Source organism: Telopea speciosissima, chromosome 8, assembly GCF_018873765.1.
Source record: "Telopea speciosissima isolate NSW1024214 ecotype Mountain lineage chromosome 8, Tspe_v1, whole genome shotgun sequence".
In the NCBI taxonomy this organism is placed as follows: domain Eukaryota; kingdom Viridiplantae; phylum Streptophyta; class Magnoliopsida; order Proteales; family Proteaceae; genus Telopea; species Telopea speciosissima.
This window is the reverse complement of record NC_057923.1, coordinates 44,864,208-44,885,199: the sequence shown is the minus strand read 5'-3', so window position 1 is coordinate 44,885,199 and position 20,992 is coordinate 44,864,208. Positions and strand designations below refer to the sequence as shown.

The following is a 20,992-nucleotide window of genomic DNA, read 5'->3' as shown; positions in this document are numbered from 1 at the left end:
TAAACTTCTTCTTTGGAATAACCTATTTCCTTATTCCTCTTCTATTTCTTTTCTTCTTTTCCCCAACCGAAACCATCGTTCCTATTGCGAGCTCCATTTCTTCTTTCCATTTCCCATCAAACCCTGAAACCCCTCTTTCTTCCATTTCTTTTTTTATTTTTTTGATTCTCCTTTCAATCACCTGAAACCCATTCACCACAACCCACTTCCTCTTCAAAAAACCATCTTCCAAAACCCATCTTCCAAAACCCATCTGTAACCACCGTTCCTACCCCATTTGTAAACTTCTTCTTCGGAATAACCTATTTCCTTATTCCTCTTCTATTTCTTTTCTTCTTTTCCCCCACCGAAATCCCAGCTTCCATCGTCTATAACCGAATCCTAGTCTTGGTTCATCACGCTCGATTGTGATTTTTGGTGAAGGATTCTGCAGATGCTCCATCTTCGATCACACCTTGCACAGTCAGAAAAATCAATGTTGGTGCTGCTGCAGATTACGTTGGAGAACTTGTATCTGGATTTATTTTTATTTTATTATTCTTTTCATTTATTCTTCATGTAATGGTTTGTAATTAAATCCCCCATCCCCTTTGTTCGATTTGTTCTTCCCTTTGTTCCTGGTCAGTCGCCGGTAGCTTTGCTCCCATTGCTGGCTTTGCAGGTCGATCATCTGTGTTGTGTTGCAGGTGGTGCTGGTGTTGTTGGTGGGAGTAATAATTATGTTAGTGGTACTCATGTTAGGTTTCATTCTCTAGAATTCTCTTCAGTTCCTCCTCATGGCGTGGTTTCATTCCATCCAAGGTTTCTGATTTTGGTTTGATGGCAGTCACATTTTGGGGTTGCTTGGAGAGGAGGAAGAAGAAGAAGGAGGAGGAGGAGAAGGACGGTGATGGGTTTTTTTATTTTTTTTATAATTACCACCTCAGAAGGGCACTTTGGTCTTAGAAAATTCGTGACAATGGCATACTATCACGACTAACTCCCACCGTTATGAAAATGTAACGGTGGAGGTCAGTTAGTGGTTAGTATGCATCAGAGGGGGGTAACAGTTGTTTGAAAATTTTTGGAAGGGTAATAATAGATAGTAAAGATTTTGGGATGATAATTGTAAAAAACCCAAGATATAAATGTTCAAAATAAATGGCATGCCAGCTAATTACATGTTATAATGGTCATAAATTGAGTTTACCAAAAATAAAAATAAAAAATGCCATCACTTTGTATCGTATTTCGGGTGCGGAGATGGGACATACCCCAAACGTGAAAGGAATGGGCCCGTACGGTCATATCAACAGTTAAAATTTAATTTAGAAGTGTGGACACAACCAGCCATCTCTTCAATTCATGCCATCTCATCAATAAATCTGCCGGTATGAATACAACCAATTGTCTCTTTAATGTATGCCACCTCATCAATAAATCTTTCAATGTGAACTCAACCAGTGGTTTAGGGATTTTACGGATGCCATTTTCCTACTTTTAAGAAAGTTAATAAGGAAGAGCATGCAAAGAAGTTTTTGCTTTTTGCTTCTTTTTTGTAAGCTAATCTCAGGCAAGAGAGTTAGAGATTGAGATAATCTTCTCAAACCTAATTATTAGAAAAGGCATTGAAATTTGAAGATCAACTTTGGGCTGCAATGTGAACACAATCCTAGCTGCCAGTTTGAGGAGGCAATAATCCCACGGTCTAGGAGTTATACTTGGTATGGAGCTCCACACAAGGAGTGGACACATGGCAGTTACACATAGACAACACCCTTAGTCCACGAGTTTGAGACTCCTCACTTGGGCCAAATTTCACGAACATCCCTCTTGAGAGAGTGAGAGGGCTGAATTCTGCAACGGCCTTATTTGTCTATCTTAGGTTTTGGTTATTTTTGGTAATTGAGTCAAAGAAGTTTTGAGCAATTGAAGAAGAAATAGAAATTAGTTTATTCAACGTTGAATTGCTTATCAAGCCTTGAAGTGTTCTACCCTGTAAACTTGAAAAGTTATATTTCATCCTAAAAGAGTTGCAAATCTTCCTATGCCCTTAAAGAGTCACTTTAAACCCCTTGAAGTGTGTTCTTAACTCTCCTGATCCGTAGATTTCAATGAAGCTGTTTCAAATCCCCTATCTTCTAAAGTTTAGATTTCATGTTTTAAGGTTTGGTTCCATTGATTAGCGTTTCATAGTTTTAAGGTTTCATGTCATTGTTCAATGAATTTTTGGACGATTTTATAGCAGAAGATGAATTTGATGTCTGAACTTTTCCACAATGAAGACGGATGGAGCTTTGCAAATCGATGGTCCAAATGGTTTCTAATATTTGAAATATTCACAATAAATTGTGACACTAATTAACACACCCAATATTGTTTTTTTTTTTCTTTAGGATTGCAATAAAACATAGAGGATGATTTTGCTTCAGCCACTGTCAAGGGAGTGAGGCCTTCAGGGAATAGTAAGTGGGTATCATCCACCTTATACTATAGGGGGCAGATATTTATGGCCATTGATGGCTGTACATTTCTTGCACCCGCGCTACAGAAATACTCTCTCTTTAAACTTATGGAAAGCTAAACTTTGAACAAGAAATTTTAATTCTCTTAAATCATATGGGATTGTATGATGCAAATCTACAATCCTAAGTGACTTATTCTCAAATATGAAAAAATAATAAAACATGGAAGGATATAACCAAGAAGTTTTTACATACACAATAACATGAAAAGTTCAACTACAAACATAAAAAGCCAGAAGGTAGTGTCTAATTTAAAACTTAATTAAAAGAGCAAGGAGACTTCTTCTTATTCTTCACTTCCTGATGCTGATCATCACTGGTTCTATGTTCTTTCTGAACACAAGCTTGACTCGACATAGGCAACATTAATGGCTCCAGGGATGTGCACATAGGATCAGAATTTTGGTTCACATTACTGTTAGTTACCATGTCAGATGACAAGTGTAACTCATTAATGTTACTTGAACATCCATTAGCCTGCTGTGTACTGTTATAACTAAGGGGATCATCAAAGAGGTAACCACCACTGTTCCACACATCATTAAGATCACTTGGGTTGTTGATGAAGCTAATATCAATGGTAAGGTTCTCATTTAAATCTGTGAAGTCACAGGTACTCTGATGTGGAGGATACCTGGCATCTAAAGGAAGACAATCCTCGAAATATGAAAAGTATTGTTCTAAGTCTTTATCATACTCACCATTCATAAATCTGATCGTATCTTCTTTTTTACCTATGCCGCCTTCTTCTCCTTGCCCATCTTTCCCTTTCCCTTTTACTTGTAAAGGAATGCTTATGCTCTCTGCTCCTTGCTCGTCTTTCCCTTTAACATTTTTCAGTAAAGGAACGCTTATACTCTCTTCTCCTTGCTCGTCCTTCCCTTTACCATTTTCTAGTAAAGGAATACTTATGCCCTCTTCTCCTTGCCCGTCTTTCCCTTTACCAATTTTTAGTAAAGGAATGCTTATGCCCTCTTCTCCTTGCCCGCCTTTCCCTTTACCATTTTCTAGTAAAGGAATGCTTATGCCCTCTTCTCTTTCCCCTTCTTTCCCTTCACCTATTTCTCCTTGTCTTTTACGAGTTACCTTGTAAATTTTACATAATACCCACTCGTCCAACTGAAAAAGAGAAGGATACATATAAAGGTTAATAAATATTGAAATAGATACCAACATATATGAGAATTTGTAACAAAATAAGAAGAGAGATCTAAGCAACCTATTTACATACCTTCATTCGTTCATTTTCATTATTTGGAGCCTTTCGATCTTGTATCGTTCGAAATTCTTGCATCAGCCAATTGGTTTTTTTTGAACGATCTGGTTTCCCTGGTTTCTGTGATTTCCCATTATAGAAGACAAGAGATCTCTTGTAGCCGATATGGATGGAATCGGTCAATTGGTCTTTGACTTCTGTATCAGCACCACTGGCTTTCCAGAATCCACCTAATGCACTACGGCTAGGCCGGGAGCCATTCGGGTATTTCCTCGTTCTAGGGGTGAAAAAGTATTCACAATTATCTCCATTAATTCCGTACTTTTCTGCACAATTACATACATTCATATATGATCATTCAACTATATATCATTAAAGGATGACAATAGTACATTCAAAGCTAATTAAGAGACGAGGTAATTGTGAGGAATTTATTGTGACGAGGACAAAGGGTACACCCTAAACATGGTTTGAGGTATCAGTATTGGATTGCCCTTATACGGCGATCCGTATCGATATCGCTAGCCACTTATCCTGATACCATGTCGATAATATATATACTGGTCAGACAATACAAACCAACGGTAAAACTGTAAAAAGAATTCAATTTTTTAGAAAAACCAGGGTCGAATTTGTCCGATATGGGTAAATATGGTATTGGGTTTTGAAAGTGACCAATAACCGATCCGATATGATGCACTACAACCATTATCCTAAATATATGCCCATTATTTTCCTATTATCTGCAATGTAGAATCGAAGACTCAACAGTAGAATGTAACTGAGAAATATGTGGTGTGTTTTTAGAATAAAAGAAAGAAAAATAAGAACTGAATGTAGCAGAAACGTGAACTAGTTTCAATCATGTAAGAAGCAGATCGAAACCATGGAAGGAGAAAATAATTGAGAACAAACCCTAGAGATCGAATATCATAGTTTTTATGAATGAAGAAAATTGAAATATGCATGAAAACCCAGAAACGGTCCAGAACAAAATTAATCAAAGAATATCATAATGGGGGACTAATAAGACTAAGAAGAGAAGATGAAAATAGTTAGGGTTATAACTCACTTATTAGCTCTTCGGGATGAAAATCGTAAATATTAACTTCTGTGATTATGTAGAAGGAGAAACCGGGCTCATTGATTTTCCTCTGGAGATAGTAAACAACGAGTTCTTCATCCGTGGGACTGAATCTGAAACCAGGAGGTAAATCTAGTTTTTCATTTTTCTTTATTCCACTGCTCTCTCCTTTTTCCATCATTGCTTGCTGCAGACAACACCGATACTGATCTGATCTGATCTGATCTGATCGAGAGTAGTAGTATGTAACAAAGAAAGGAGCTAGAGAGACTGATCGAATAAGAGTAACCTGAACTTGTTATATGCATATGGTGGCCGGTAAGGTCCATTCACGTAAAGACTAGAATTCCAGACTCCTACTTGAACTTGAGAATTAAATCCTACTTCTACTTTAACTTAGAGAAACTAATTAAAATCGCATTAATCCAATAAGAAGTTAAGAAAAGGAATAATTCACTTCACAAATACCCTCTTACATATTTTTTTTATTTTATTTTCCAAAGATACCCTCCCTCCGTTTTTATTTTTCTCTCCACTTATCCACCTACGTACATGACCAAGCAGCGCTAGACTCAAACTCCTACTCTGAATGCTGTTATCCCATGCTTGCTATTCTGAAGCCGGAGAAGATATAATAAATTCACTCCATTCCCTATAGCAGTTCAGACAGAAAATTCCCAAGACTCGAAGCCTTGTCTGAGAGAATCTTTAATCTTTATTCAAAGTTTCCCATAAAAACTACTCATTGCTCGAAGGCATGACTCGACAGATCGTGCTCCCCCGCCAAGCTCAAGTGACAAACCAGAAGATGCGGTTCGCCGAGATCGTCGGAGAAACAACCGCAGACTGTGCCGCCGTATGCTGCTGCATGCCTTGCGGGCTTGTGAAATTGCTCGTTCTCACCATGTATAAGTGGCCTGCGGGGCTCTGCAGGAAAGCGTTAAAGCACATGAAGAAGAAGAAGGAGCAGCAGCGCTTGAAGAACAGACTTTTGTCGCAGAAGCAGAGGTGCACTTGTGGATGCAACGAGACAGAGTTGCAAGCACTCCCAGTTTCGGTGGATTTGTTGCCGTTGGATAACTCGGACAAGGACGACCAGACGGCAAAGGAGTTTCTTGAGTTGGACAAGGAGATGTGGGACCAGTTCTACAATGCTGGATTCTGGAGAAGTCCTTCAAACAGGGATTAGATAATAGAGACGTATCTGTAAGAAACAGTTAAAACAATTTTAATGAGTGTCTCATATTCTCATTGGTGTGCTCTCTGTCTCTCTATCCGTTTCTTCTTCTTCTTCTTCTTGTTCTTGTATGGCATTTTTTTTTGTTTGTTTTTTGATAGAAAAAGATATATATATGGTCAAGATCTACACCCCGAAACCACAAGGTGACCTTGGTCTACGCACCTCTACAACCCAAAATAGCTCATCTCTTGAAATTAGATTGGAAACTTATTACTGATTCTCAATTATTATGGTCAAGGGTCTTGAAAGCCAAATATTCTCACAGTAGATCCTTTTTGACCCCCATATCATTAAAAGCAAAGGGACCTGAACATGGAAAATTGTATGGTACTTGAAAATCGTTGTGCTTAATGTGGGTAAAGTGTGTAGAGATATGTGAATGTGTATTTAAAAGAGTTAGAATCTTTTCTCATATTTGTATACTATAAATAGATTAGGTTGAAGGTTTCACCTCATTGGAAGATAAATATGCAGTGTGAGAATCCAATAACTTAAGATTACAAGCCCAGCATATAAGCTTTTCAATCAATAACTTCACTACCGACACAATGGGAATCTCAGTAGCTTTTCTTTGAGGAAGTTCCACACTCCAAGACCAAGGATTTTGATGGATGTCCTTGGAGATACCTACACACGAAAGAGGGAGAAAGAGAGCAAAGAGAGAGAGAGAGAGAGAGAGAGAGAGGGGGTCTCATTAGTATGATTTGTATTTATATTTAATTTCTATTTTTGAGAAATCATTTGTGATAATAAATTACGGACCACAAATAATAATTGTTGGTTACGATTTATACAATATATTATATATCTCTAAGATAACCATAAAATTTCCGCTAAGGTCATTTCAGAAGTATTGAAATTGTTACCATACCGTAACCCTATACAGAAGCCGTTGGATTAATAATATGGATCTCAAGGCAGATAGAACCTATACGGTCGACCTTGTTGGTGCATATGGTTTGGGTGTCTAGAGTCCGAATCAGAAGATTACAATCCAAAGGCCATCTACAAGGGGTATACAACCCTGGCTGTAAACCTAGAATATACAAATTTTAATTGAAGATAACAATCCGAAGGCCTTATACAAGGGGTACATGAACCAGGCTACAAACATAGATTATACAAATTTTTGTTTACTCCCAACCCCCAACACATGTTACCTAAGGGACTTAAGATGGTAACGTAATCTCATGCAGAAAGGGAGAAACACAGGATTTTTATCCTCTCAAGTGCAGTGCATTGCCTAGTACACCACATTTAAGAATCCAACTGTCTACCTAACATAACACTTGAGGTGATAAAAAGATGCCACTACCCATGTTCTTACGGTTGGATTCTCAAGTATGGTGCAGTGGATAGTGCACCGCACTTGAGAGGATAAAAATCCTAGAAACACATGTTTCTTGAGAGAGGGAGCCAATTCCTAAGTGGGATGGCAAAGTGGCATCCGATGGTTTTCTTTTCTCTCTCTATAAATACTAGCCATGCATGGCAAACAAAGAGCAATCTAGATCTTCAACGGCGTGCCTACCCGTAGCGGCATGAGCGGCGCACAAATAAGGCGAGGCGCAATTACCGCCTTACCCCTTCCCGAGCGCCTTGCCCGAGCGGGGATAAGGCGGTTATTGCACCTCGCCTTACTTGTGTGCCGCTCAGGCCGCTATGGGCAGCGCACCGTAGAAGATCACGATCCAACAAAGAGAGAGAGAGAGAGAGAGAGAGAGAGAGAGAGAGAGAGATGGAAGCTATGAATGGTCCTTGCTTGGCATTGGTAGCCTTTGTGATGGCTGGAGTTTTAATCTTCGGTGAGTGGGTCTCAACACAGGTGGGTGTAAGATCGGAATAGGGGTTTTCACATAATCCCTAATTGTGTCCCATACAAGAACTAGAATACGAATCAAATAATTATCTGTCAATGGAGGCATACCTTGCACCGTGGTATGTTGGAGACGATTCGATGTAGTTCCCAATGAATTTTTGCTCCCTAGTTTTGGATCTTCCACGCACCTCAGACCTCCTTATTTACTCTTAAACTTTTGTGGTAAAGTAGAGAAGAACGAATGAGTGCTGTGAGGACCCAGAATAGAGTATATATAATAATACTGTCCTGACCCTAAACCCTAAACCACAATGGGTTGGGCCAGCATATCCCTAAAAATAAGAGTGAACCGAACCGGTTTGTGTAACTTAATTCCCACCAACTAATCAACCCAAATAATTAATTTAGCCCACAATCTTACAATCTCCTACTTGGGTTACATTAATTATAAGGATGTCTTTTAATTGATGTGGCCATAGAATCTCATTACTATAACCACTCTTGCTTTGATCCAATTGAAAAATCCACTCATGTCAAACAACAGTAGAAGATACACCTCAACATACGACATACAACTTTCTGTCATTATAAACATAAATGAATTTATCAACGTGAACCCTATGAGATATTAACATGGAATTGTGACATACACTGTATCTTGACAAATGTCATTCCATGCAGGTCTTTAACTTTGATATTAACCGATATTTTGGCAAATCGCCTATAATCTGGAGTTAATATCTAAATGTGGCAAAACCGCCTATGAACTGTGGCAAATAAAACCATAAGCACCAACAAACAAATGTATGATGAAATTACTTTGCATAAAATAAATGTAGATGTCAAACAAATGTATAATGGAATTACTTTGCATAAAATAAATGCAGATGTCAAACAAATGTATGATGGAATTACTTTGCATAAAATAAATGCAAATGTCAAATAAGGAATATAACTAATATCCATAAAACTGTGCTCAAACAAAGGAGCTAAAATATCAAACATAAAAGGATAACCAATAAGAAACAAAACTCCCACTAACCAAGCATATGAAAAACTCAGTAATACCCATGTTCGAGACATGGCCTTTGAACACTCCCACTGGCAAGGCCTTAGTAAGAGGCTCTGCCGACATGCTGTCAGTCTTCAAGTGCTTAACTGAAATTTATTTTTCACTAATTTTCTCCCTCACCAGAAGATACTTGATCTCAATATGCTTGAAACTGCTAGACTTCTTGTTATTCTTTCAGTAGAAAATAGCAGAGCTGTTATCACAATATATCATCAAAGGTCTTGATATGGAATCCATGATCTTTAACTCAGAGATGAAACTCCTCAACTACACAGCTTGTTTAGTAGCCTCATAAAGCGCTACAAACTCCGTCTGCATTGTGGATGAAACCAAAATAGTTTGCTTTGTGCTCTTTCAAAAAATGGCACCCCTTGCCAACATAAAAATGTAACCTGAAGTAGATTTTAGATCATCAGTAAACCCACCATAGTTTGAATCTGAAAATCCCACTACCTCAAGCTGATGACACTTGTGGTATACAAGCATAGAGTCTTTGGTCCTTTGCAAATACCACATGACCTTCTTGGCAGCCGTCCAATGAGCCAAGCCAGCATTGGATTGGAATGCTATGTCGGGACGAGTACAAACCTGTGCATACATCAAACTCCCTACTGCTGAAACATAGGGTATGTTTGTCATGGAACCTTTCTCAACTTCATTTTTGGGACATTGCTCCTTGTTCAACTTGTCACCTTTGCTGATAGGCACATCTCCAGCTAAACACTTGGATATATCGAACCTGTTGAGAACTTGATCAATGTATGCTCTCTGAGATAATCCCAAAAGTCCTCACTTTCTGTCACGAACAATATCAACAACAACAACAACCATAACCTTATCCCAACTAAATGGGGTCGGCTACATGGATCCGAAAGGGCCAAAAAAAAAAAAAAAAAAAAAAAAAAAAAAAAAGAGAAGTGGGGGGGTTGGTTTAAGCATTAGTCAAAGTAGCATCCCAGGAACATCCCATTACGCGGGATCGGCTACACGGGTCCTTGACCTCCAAACAACTCTATCCGCGGTCATACTAGGATCTAGCCCTACCATATGCATATCCTTTCTTACCACTTCTCCAATAGTCATTTTAGGTCTGCCCCTACCTCTTTTAGTTCCTTCCAATTGAATTTGGTCACTCTTTCTTACTGGTGCATCCGTGGGTCTCCTTTGTACATGACCAAACCATCTCAAGCGGCTCTCCCGAAGTTTGTCCTGGATTGGTGCAACTCCCAATTCGGTCTAATACAAACATTCCTTACTCTATCTCTCCTAGTCTTGCCGCACATCCTCCTCAGCATCCTCATCTCCGCTACACTCATCTTATCTATATGACTCTTCTTAACTGCCCAACATTCCGTCCCATAAATCATCGCTGGCCTTATTACTGTCCTGTAGAATTTCCCCTTAAGCTTAATAGGCATACGTTTGTCACATAAAACTCCTGATGATCCTCTCCATTTCAACCATCCTACTTTAATTCTATGGGAAACATCATCTTCTATATCACCTTCTTTGTTAAAGGTTGACCCTAGGTATTTAAAGCATTCACTTTGTGGTAGCTCTCTCTCCTCAAGTTTCACCACTTCATCATCTCTCCTGGTTTGCCTGAAGTTACACCTCATATATTCTGTCTTTGTTCTGCTTAACTTAAAACCTCTTGATTCCAAGTTTGATCTCCATAGTTCCAGCTTTGCATTAATCCCTTCCACTGTTTCATCTATCAAAACAATATCATCAGCGAATAGCATACACCAAGGGACTTCATCTTGAATATGCCTAGTTAAATCATCCATGATGAGTGCAAACAAATAGGAGCTTAGAGCTGATCCTTGGTGTAGCCCAATTGTAATTGGGAATTCACTACTTTGTCCCTCTGTAGTTTTGACACTTGTCACCACGCCCTCATACATGTCCTTAACTATATCCACATAGTTAATTGAGCTCCTTCTCTTCCCTAGGACATGCCAAATGAGCTCTCTAGGCACTCTATCATATGCCTTTTCTAGGTCGATAAAGACCATATATAGATTCCTTTTGTGAGCTCTAAAGATTTTCATAAGCCTCCTTAGAAGGTGAATAGCTTCTATCGTGGATCTCCCTGGCATAAAACCAAATTGATTGTCCGATATATCAGTATCTCTTCTTAGGTGAGCTTCAATGATTTTCTCCCAAAGTTTCATGGTATGACTCATTAGCTTAATGCCTCTATAGTTATTGCAGTTTTGGGTGTCACCTTTGTTCTTATAAATCGAAACTACAATACTTCTCCTCCAATCATCTGACATTTTCTTTGTATTTAGAATCTTGTTAAACAACTTGGTTAGCCAAGATACTCCCCTTCCTCCTAAGTTCTTCCACACTTCAATTGGGATCTCATCCGGTCCTGGTGTTTTGCCTACCTTCATCTTTCGTAGAGACTCTTTAACTTCGGCTTCTTCAACTCGTTGGAGCTGTCCATGGTGTGTGTTAGCTTCAAGCCTATTGCTTTCCACTTCCGAAGTGACCCCATCAGTCGAGGTCACGAACAATATCAATGCCAAGGATAAATTTACTTCCTCCCATGTCCTTCATCTCAAATTTCTCAAACAGAAAACACTTCGTTTTGAGAAGTAAAGCCATATCACTGCTATTTAGGAGAATATCATCAACATAGAGAACCAGAAATATGAATATACCCCCACTGACCTTCTGATAAATACAGTGATCCATGGCATTTTCAACAAAGCCCAAAGATGTAACAACATCATCGAACTTTAAGTACCATTGTCTTGAAGCCTGCTTCAAACCATATATTGACTTCTTAAGTTTGCAAACCATGCTCTCTTTCCCCTTACATTCAAAACCTTCTGGTTGAAGCATATAGACATCCTCATCCAAATTTTCATTTAGAAAAGTTATTTTAACGTCTATCTGATGTAGCTCCAAGTTATAATATGCCACAAGTGCCATGATAATCCTAAAGAAATCTTTTGATGACACCGGAGAGAAGGTCTCCTTGAAGTCAATTCCTTCCTTCTGTGTAAACTCCTTTGCTACCAGTCTTGCCTTATAGCGATCAACATTACTTTTAAAATCTTTCTTGATTTTGTAAACCTGTTTGCAGCCTATGGCTTTACAGCCTATTGGTATTTCAACCTACTCCCCCAGACACCATTGTTACTCATTGATAACAATTCATCCTCCATAGCTTCTATCCACTTAGAAGAATACTTGCTGCTAATTGCTTGCTCAAAACTAACTGGATCCTCTTCTTCTCTTATGTTAAAATCACATTCATTCAGATAAACAATATAGTTTGAAGGAATGGCTGGCCTTCGAGCCCTAACCAGTCTTGTTGGTCTTTCTGATGGTAATGTTATCTCAACCTTAACTGTAGGTACATCTGGCAAAACTATGCCAATAATCACATCGTCACCAATAGCCTAAAAAACAGGCTTTGGCAAATTATCTCTAGTCATCAAGGGTAGCTCAGTAAAACGAACTGTCTCAACTAGAATCTCAACACTCTCTTTCTCAAACACAAGATTGCATGCCTCAGAAGTTTCAACATCATCTTCAATTAATTTAGCAACATTAGTCTCAACTAGTCTGGTACTTGAGTGGGGGCAATAAAACCTGAAGCCTTTAGACCTCTGATGGTATCTCACAAAATAACAACTAACAGTTTTGGGATCAAACACCTTTTCATTTGGGTTGTATAATTTTGCTTCCACCTTACAACCCCAAACATGCAAGTGTCTAAGGCTAGGCTTCCTGCAAGTCCAAAGCTCATATAGGGTTTTGGGAACCGATTTGCTTGGTACCTGGTTAAGAATATAAGTGGCAGTCTTAAGTGCCTCACCCCATAATGATTCTGGTAGACCACTATTACTGATTATACTCCGCACCATGTCTTTTAAGGTACGATTTCTCCTTTATGCAACACCATTTTGTTGTCGTGTTCTAGACATAGAATATTGATGAGATATTCAATGCTCCTGTAGATATTTGGCAAATGGTCCTAGGTATTGATTTGTATCACCATCCTTCCCATAGTACTCACCACCTCTGTCAGACCTGACAACCTTGATTTTCTTAGAAAGAAAATTCTCCACTTCAGCTTTAAAGATTATGAAAACATCTAAGGCATTAGATTTTTCAGAAATAATATACACATACCCATAACAAGAAAAATCATCAATAAAAGAATAAAGTATCGATGACCTCCAAGGGTAGGTGTAGGGAAAGGCCCACAAATGTCTGTGTGAATGAGCTCCAACAATTCCTTGCTTCGGACTGCCTTCTATTTTCTAGACTTTACCATTTTCCCCTTTATGCAATCAACACATACATGCATATCATGTGAATCAAGTTCAGTCAAGATGCCGTCCTTCATAAGTCTATCTATCCTCTCCTTAGAGATATGCCCCAACCATTTGTGCCATAAGGTGTAAGATTTTTCATTGATAATAGGATGCTTAGTGCCAATATTCATCACCCATTAAGATTCATGATTTAATTTATAAAGCCCATCAACTAAACATCCATTACCAATAATACTAGAGCCATAAGATAAGGTAAAGCCATCTTTATTGAAATTAAATAAATAACCATCTCTAGTAAGAGTAGAAACCGAAATCAAATTTCTCCTCATGGAGGGAACATAAACTGTATTGTTCAAATCAATAAAAAGTCTGAACTCAAATAAATCCTAACTACTCCAATGGCTTCAACTTCTACTCGCTCTCCATTGGCAACAAAGACGTGCACCTCATCCTTGCTTGGCACCCTCTTGCTTATTAGCCCCTGCAAGGAATGAGTGATATGTATTGAGGATGCAGAATCAATCCACCAAGAATTCCTAGGAGCATCAATAGCAAAAGATTCAAAATAAACAAGTGATAGATCAATACCAGAACCCTTCTTCTTCTGTAATCACCCCTTGTAAATGAAATAGTCCTTCTTGTAGTGTCCCTTCTTGTGGCACCAAAAACACTCTATATTGCCTGTGTCCTTCTTATCTGTGGAACCCCGAGCATTCTGATATGCCTTAGACTGTAGAGAGCCCCTTGTCTTGTCATAAGGCTTGAATCTCCCTTTCTTGGTAAACTTCTAATCTTTCCTAATAGGTCCACCACTAGATTCCCTTTGTAAAGTTGCATTTGCACTCTCAACTTTATTCTGTTTTAGCTTTCTCTCCTCCTAGGTGCAAATGGAGATAAGCTCATCCAAGCTCTACTTGTCCCTCAGTGCAGTATAGGTAGATTGGAGAACCTTGTATGGACCAAGAAGGGTATGCAATGCAATATGCATAACAAGATCATCACTTATTTTGATGTCAAGATTTCCCAGCTTGGCAGTAATAGTAGCTAAGTTCAAGATGTATTCCCTAACACTGCGACTTCCATCGTACTGAGCATTCATCAGTTTACTCATTAAGTTACTCGATTCAGCCTTTGTGTTAAGTTCAAACCTTGCCTTTATAGCATTCAGAAACTCTACGGCGGTGTCTTTGACTTCTACATTCCCACATATAGTCTCAGGAAGTGCCTTTTTCACAACTAATATGCACTTCTGTTTGCATTATCCCATTTCTCAAACTTGGCCTTTTCCTCAACGGTGTTACTATCAGTGAGAGGACTAGGTTTAGGCTCCCTGAGTGCCAAATCTAAGTCTAGGGGACCCAAATGCAGTTTCAAATCTTTCACCCATTTTTGATAGTTATCCCCAGTGAGAATTGGGATAGAGGACAAATAACTGGAAGGAATAGCCATCCTACAAGGACAATAATCAACACAATGCATGTTAATTTAAAACATGAACCATAAAATCAAAACAAGCAATAACAGCAATGTATTTTTAATAAGAGTTATAATATCAACTGTATCCCTATCCTTTGGGATAGGAATTACTGGTCTTATTTTTATTTATTTATTGGGTGTGAAGATAACACCAACTTTTGGAAATTTAATTACCTTTGGGCAAAAGAACCCTTAAGTCAATATCTCTTTATTTACATGTGTTAACACCACGAACTTAATGACATCACCTTTGGGAAAATATCATTTTTACTGTGAAAAGAACACTAACTTTTAAAAATTCAATCACCTTTGGGCAAAAGAATCCCTAAGCCAGTGTCCCTATTATACATGTGCGTATGCCTATACTTGATGACATTACCTTTGAAAAAATGTCATCTTTACTGTTAGGGATAGACGCAATCGAATCAAATGTACCATTTTGGTGGATTCCACTCAATCCTATAATGTTTTTTCCTATTGGAGATTTGTATGTATATATGTATATGCATGAGAACATACATGTCAATATGTTTCTTAGATATTAGAAACCAAATGCGGCATAATATTGCACATTTACAAGATTAAAACATTTAAAATTTTCCCAGAACAGGTCGGAGCAAAAACAGAAACAAAAAACCATGCTAGAATAGTCTCAAAACAGTTCTGGAACACATATTATGTTCTGAAACAGAAATCTGTTTCGAAATAGAAAACAGAAACAGCAATATTTGGGTCATGGGTCTGCGTTTTCAGGCCAACCTGAATAATCGAACTGGCCACTGTTTGAACCGCTTTGGACCGACCGGTTTGGTTATCTTTAGGCTTGGTTCAATTGGTTTGGCTTGACCCGATTTAAACTAAACCCTTATAACCATTTGACCTTTCTTTTTTTTTTTGCCTTTTGTTTTTTCTATTTTTTATTTTTTTTTGTTTTACTGTTGTTAGTGGATTAGGGAATATGAGGGAATACTCCCCAAAACCATGCAAAGCACAACCGTGAACAACGGACATGTAAAACTGAAAACGAAAAGGAACCTAACCCTTTTAGGGTTTTGCCGCAAGGAAAAAGTTGCGATCGAGGGCTGAAGCACCGTGATGGCAGCTCAAAATTTTGACGAAGGCGTCAAACACCACCATTCAGCAGTACGGCCTCTAATCTTGCTCATATCAATTTAATAAACATACTTTAATCGATTCTAGCCCTGTATGGGTTGCTCTGATACCAAATGTAAGATCTGAATAGGGGTTTTCACATAACCCCTAATGGTGTCCCATACAAGAACTAGAATACGAATCAAATAAATATCTGTCAATGGAGGCGTACTTTACACCATGGTATGTTAGAGACGATTCGATGTAGTTCCCAATGAACTTTTACTCTCTGGTTCTGGATCTTCCACAACACCTCAGACCTCCTTGTTTACTCTATAACTTTTGTGGTAAAGTGGAGAAGAACGAATGAGTGCTGTGGGGACCCAAAATAGAGTATATATAATAATACTGTCCTGACCCTAAACCCTAAACCACAATGGGTTGGGCTAGCACATCCCTAAAAATAAGAGTAAATTGAACCGATCTATGTAACTTAATTCCTACCAACTAATCAACCCAATATTTGGTTCTATCCTTCCTCCTCATATCTAGACAAGAATCCACAAAATCATTCAATCAAGGATGTACCAATTGTACATACCAAACATAGGATGTGTTATACTTGTAAAATCTCTTCTATATATATTTTGTAATATTCTATTCTTTCAATCAAGAAAAATCCATTCAATCAAATTATGGTTTAGTAGTCTAATAGTGCAATGCGGATGCTTTGTCTGGCCACTAGCCCCAAAAGCCGCACCATCACAGGAGTTTTGCAATGTAATAAAGAACGCTGATATCCCATGTTAGTGCATGTTCATCACCAAGGAAATAGATGCCGTGATCAGCATGGAGAAGTTGATCTATGTTACTCGCACCTGCGACCAAATTGTTGAGTCAGGGACGAAATGTGGAAGTAAGGCTATTATTATATATCTCTTTTATGGTTATCTTTTATAGGGATATTTCAATGGATGGAAAATGTAATACCCCGACCCAAGAATTTTATTTTAATATTGGTTTACTGTCTTACTTTTTATATGACTGGATTGGATGGTAGAGAATCGATTTTCATGTTGATATTGTTAATTTATGGTAATATTTCATGTAATTATGATTTTTGCATGTTTTATAATGAATTATAAGTATGAGTATGATTGTTGGTCATGTATAGCCATGTAAGGGTATTTATGTAATTTTATAACCCTTGATCTATTGATATAGACTATGTATTGATTTTATACACTATGGTACATTTTTATATACTATGATTTATATTTTAAAGTGTATGAAAGATATGTTTGGTTCACTATTTGATTTATAGTTTACTATTTGGTTCATGTTGGTTTTTTATGAGTTACTTTCTGGTTCAATAAAGTAGGGAAACAAGGACATTATAGGAAACTCCCTAGAAAAATTCCAAATACTAATTCACTATAGGTTGTGTACAAAAGGAAAAGAAGAGTTTAAGTGAGGGTTTAATGAGAAAGTTATAAAAGGAAAAGAAAAGTTAAGTAAGGGCATAAGAGAGATTCCAAGTAAGATATAAATTAATGAGGGGATATAATAGGAAAGAAGAAGATAATGGAAGGGCATAAGAGAGATTCTAAGTAAGATATAAATTAATGAGGGGATATAATAGGAAAGAAGAAGATAATGGAAGGGCATAAGAGAGATTCCAAGTAAGATGTAAATTAATAAAGGGATATAATAGGAAAGAAGAAGATAATGGAGGGGCATAAGGGAGATTTCAAGTGAGATAAATCTAAGAAAGAGAGGGAATCATTTTGAGAAAGAGAGAGAGTCATTCTAAGAAAAAGAGGAGAAAGAAAAACAAGGAAAAGAAAAGAGACGGAAGGGATGGAAGGGGGGAGTGAGTCCTTTTGGGATTTGAGTGTCCAAATTTTCAAGGTTTTGTGGAAAGATTTTCAAGGCTGAGTTGAAGATTGGAGCATGGAATATGGTGGAGTGAAGGGCCAAAGCTAGGATCAAGACTTGGTTCTTCAACAAGGTAGGTTCCCCATCCTTGAATTCTGAATTTTTGTCTCTTGAGAGAAGATTTCATAAATGGGATGGAAGAATAGGGCTTTGATGCTCGGGGATACATTATGAAGTTTATATGGATTAAGGCATACATTATTCATGTTATATTGATGTTTTTCTAAATTTAAATCATGGTAGTGAAGCATGGAAAATTCGGATACAAGAGGTGATGAGAGAAAAAGTAACTAATTTTTCTTGTTTCAGAAATTTTTGGGTTGGACAGAACAGTAGCCCAAGATTATTCATGTTATCTACCATAAGTAGGGATCAATTCATGGTATTAAATAATTTTTGGGAGTATATCTATGTGTTAATATGATCTTCTAAAAATTTTGTTAAGAAATAAGTTTATTTGATATGTTTATAAATTCGTGCTCCCAGACAGGTCACTATTAGGGTAGTTTACTATACCCGAGATTGAGAGATGTGTCAGAAATACTTTTACTTTGAATTTTGATCTAATTTTTGGACTGAATGAACTTTATCAGTCTTATAAATCCTCCAAAAATATTGAAGACATTTGAATTCGGGAGAATGGATTTATGATTTTTACAAGTTGATGACTCCAATTCTGTCTTAGTCAGAAGGGTGTTTTTTGAAATATTTGAAACTCTATGTTAGGAGGGGTTTCAAGATGTATGGTATTATTATGAAATTAATACATGGATGTTATCTTTCAGTAGCCACTGACCTTGTTCAATATTAAGCACATTAAGTATTTACTTTGTATTTTTATATCATTGTAGGTAAACCAGTGACATAACAGAATTTCACAATTTGATGATTTCCACTAGAACCTATTTTGGATTGAAGAGATTTTGAGCTTGTTTAAGGATCTGAGATAAGAACCCTAAGTTTTGGGGTTTTGTTTGAAGAATAAGGACCCTTGAAAGGCTGACATTAATTGAAAGATCGGAACGCGAAAGTGTTGGTAAGGAAGCATTGTTAATCGATGGTTAATATTGTAGATTGAATACATATATGTTTATACAATGTTTATGGTGATATTTAGTAAAGATTTCTTGATATGAATATGTTAGGTCTCTATATATATGCTTGACTGTTGAATGATCTTATGGTTATTAATTGGAATGTAAATGGCACATGATTCTATGAATGATGACTAAAAATGATTAACAAAGAATGAAAATGAAAAGAAAGTTAGTTGCTGACGGGCACGGCCAACATACGACCCGGTGCTCATGAAGTGCCTATGAAGATGGGTGTTGAAGCCATCACTGAACCCATTCCAGTGGTTTGTAACTAGAGCCATTTCGATGGTACAACTGAACCCATTCTAGTGGTTTGTAACTAGAGCTACTTCGGTAGTACGATGGAGATATACTGGAAGAAGATCTAAGACTAGAATGAAATGAAAAATGATAAAATGAATGAAATGTTACCGGTAGATAAATGATTGAAAGATTTATGAAAATTGACTGATTGAATGATTATTATTCAAATGATAAGAAATGATACCAGGCTTATGGATAGAAAAATGAAATTTTAATTACATGTATATTGTGAGCATGATTGGAAATGTTATTTCTTATTGGGCTATAGCTCCTTCCTCGAATGATAAGTTTTTTACAGATAAGACAGGCATGAATAAGGGCAAGGGCATTGCTATTGTCGAGCAAGATGAAGACTGATGATCTGAAGATCATTTTAGGAGTCTATTACTTTGAAATTGATAGAACTCTGTGGTCATAAAGGATATTTATTTTGAAGGAGGATCTTAAATCCAGATGACCGTATTTATTTTGAAGTTCTGTTCCTCTCCTTGGAGAGTATGGATTGTAGACATTAGAGCCATCAGTACCATGTTTTAAGTTTTAAATCGTTATCTTCCACTTACTACTATGTCTTTAATTTTATGCACTTTGATTATATTGAATGCTTGACCGAATATTTTTCTGTGCGGTCCTGACTGGACTCTGGTGTCATGGGCCCCACCTAGTCCTTGGATCAGGGTCTTTAGAGTCTTGGTATCAGAGCAATAGGTTTAGATAGATTCTGTAGACTAGTGGTCTGATGGCATAGGAATGCTAACTATACATAACTAAATTGAATGAGAACTGGATGGAATTGATTGTCAATGTAAATGGATTGTTTAGAATGATGGATGATATTGAATTGATAGTCCTTTTTATGGACGAGGAATTGATTGAATCCATGTTTTTGGTGACTAGGTAATGGCACCCAAGAGAAGAAGAGGTAGAGGCTAGACTGAAGTGCCCTAAGAGAGCCCGGCAACACTAGTGAATGAAGGGCAAACTCAGATGGAACAAGTACTAGATGCTATTGGCAACCTGGTGGGGGTATTATAGAACCAAACTAATCGGGTAGAGGTGCCTACTCAAGCTACACCAACTGTTGGTAGTGGAGGCAGAAGCGAAGTGATTGAGACTGAGGACAAGCATGTCCTTAAGGATTTTAAGAAGCTCCATTCGATAGCTTTCAAGGGAACAAATGCTGATCCAGCTATTTACACATAGTAGATTAGTGACTTGGAGAAGGTTTATGAAGTGACCAGGTGCACTGATGCACAAAAGGTTATGTGCGCCACCTTTATGCTTCAAGGAGAAGCGGATCAGTGGTGAAAAATGACTAAACCCATATTGGAAGCAGGTGATAGGCAAATCACCTGGGATGGATTCAAGGTGGCTTTTGATGATAAGTATTTCCCACCTTGTGTAAAATAAAAGAAGATTTTTGAGTTTATGCATTTAACTTAAGGAAGCCAAATAGAGATGATGGATGACAGCAAGTTTGAGGAACTATCTAGGTACACACCACACATGGTGAGTACGGAGGAGATGAAGGCTCGACAGTTCAAACAAGGCTTAAGAGTGGAGATCCAGAAGAGTATCTCTCCCATGCAACTGAAGACATATGCTGAAGTAGTCCACAAATCTTAGATTTATGAGGCTGTAGAGAAGAATGCAACAAAGGATGAAGAACTTGAACTAAAGAAAAAGTTCAAGAACAGTTTTGCTACCCCTACAGCAAACAAGGACAATTGGAAGAAATTCCACAAGAAAAAGCCCGAAGGAAATGTTGACTGCAAGAAGTGTGGTAAGAACCACAAGGGTGATTGTTTGGTGGGAACGTTCACTTGCTTCAAGTGTATGGAACCTGGACA

General features: G+C 37.7%; 2 protein-coding genes across 2 annotated transcripts; one reads left to right on the top strand and one right to left on the bottom strand.

Annotated features, from left to right (window-relative positions):
- The first annotated feature begins 5,561 nt into the window (after positions 1-5,561).
- LOC122672330 lies at positions 5,562-5,993 on the top strand. Its single transcript, XM_043869821.1, has one exon. The coding sequence runs from the start codon at positions 5,562-5,564 to the stop codon at positions 5,991-5,993; it is 432 nt and encodes a 143-aa protein (XP_043725756.1).
- Positions 5,994-14,146: 8,153 nt separating this feature from the next.
- LOC122672329 lies at positions 14,147-14,685 on the bottom strand. Its single transcript, XM_043869820.1, has 2 exons — positions 14,484-14,685; positions 14,147-14,430 (listed from the first exon to the last, which is right to left on the bottom strand). Exons 1-2 carry the CDS (start codon positions 14,683-14,685, stop codon positions 14,147-14,149), a joined length of 486 nt encoding a protein of 161 aa, XP_043725755.1.
- Between the last annotated feature and the right edge of the window lie 6,307 nt (positions 14,686-20,992).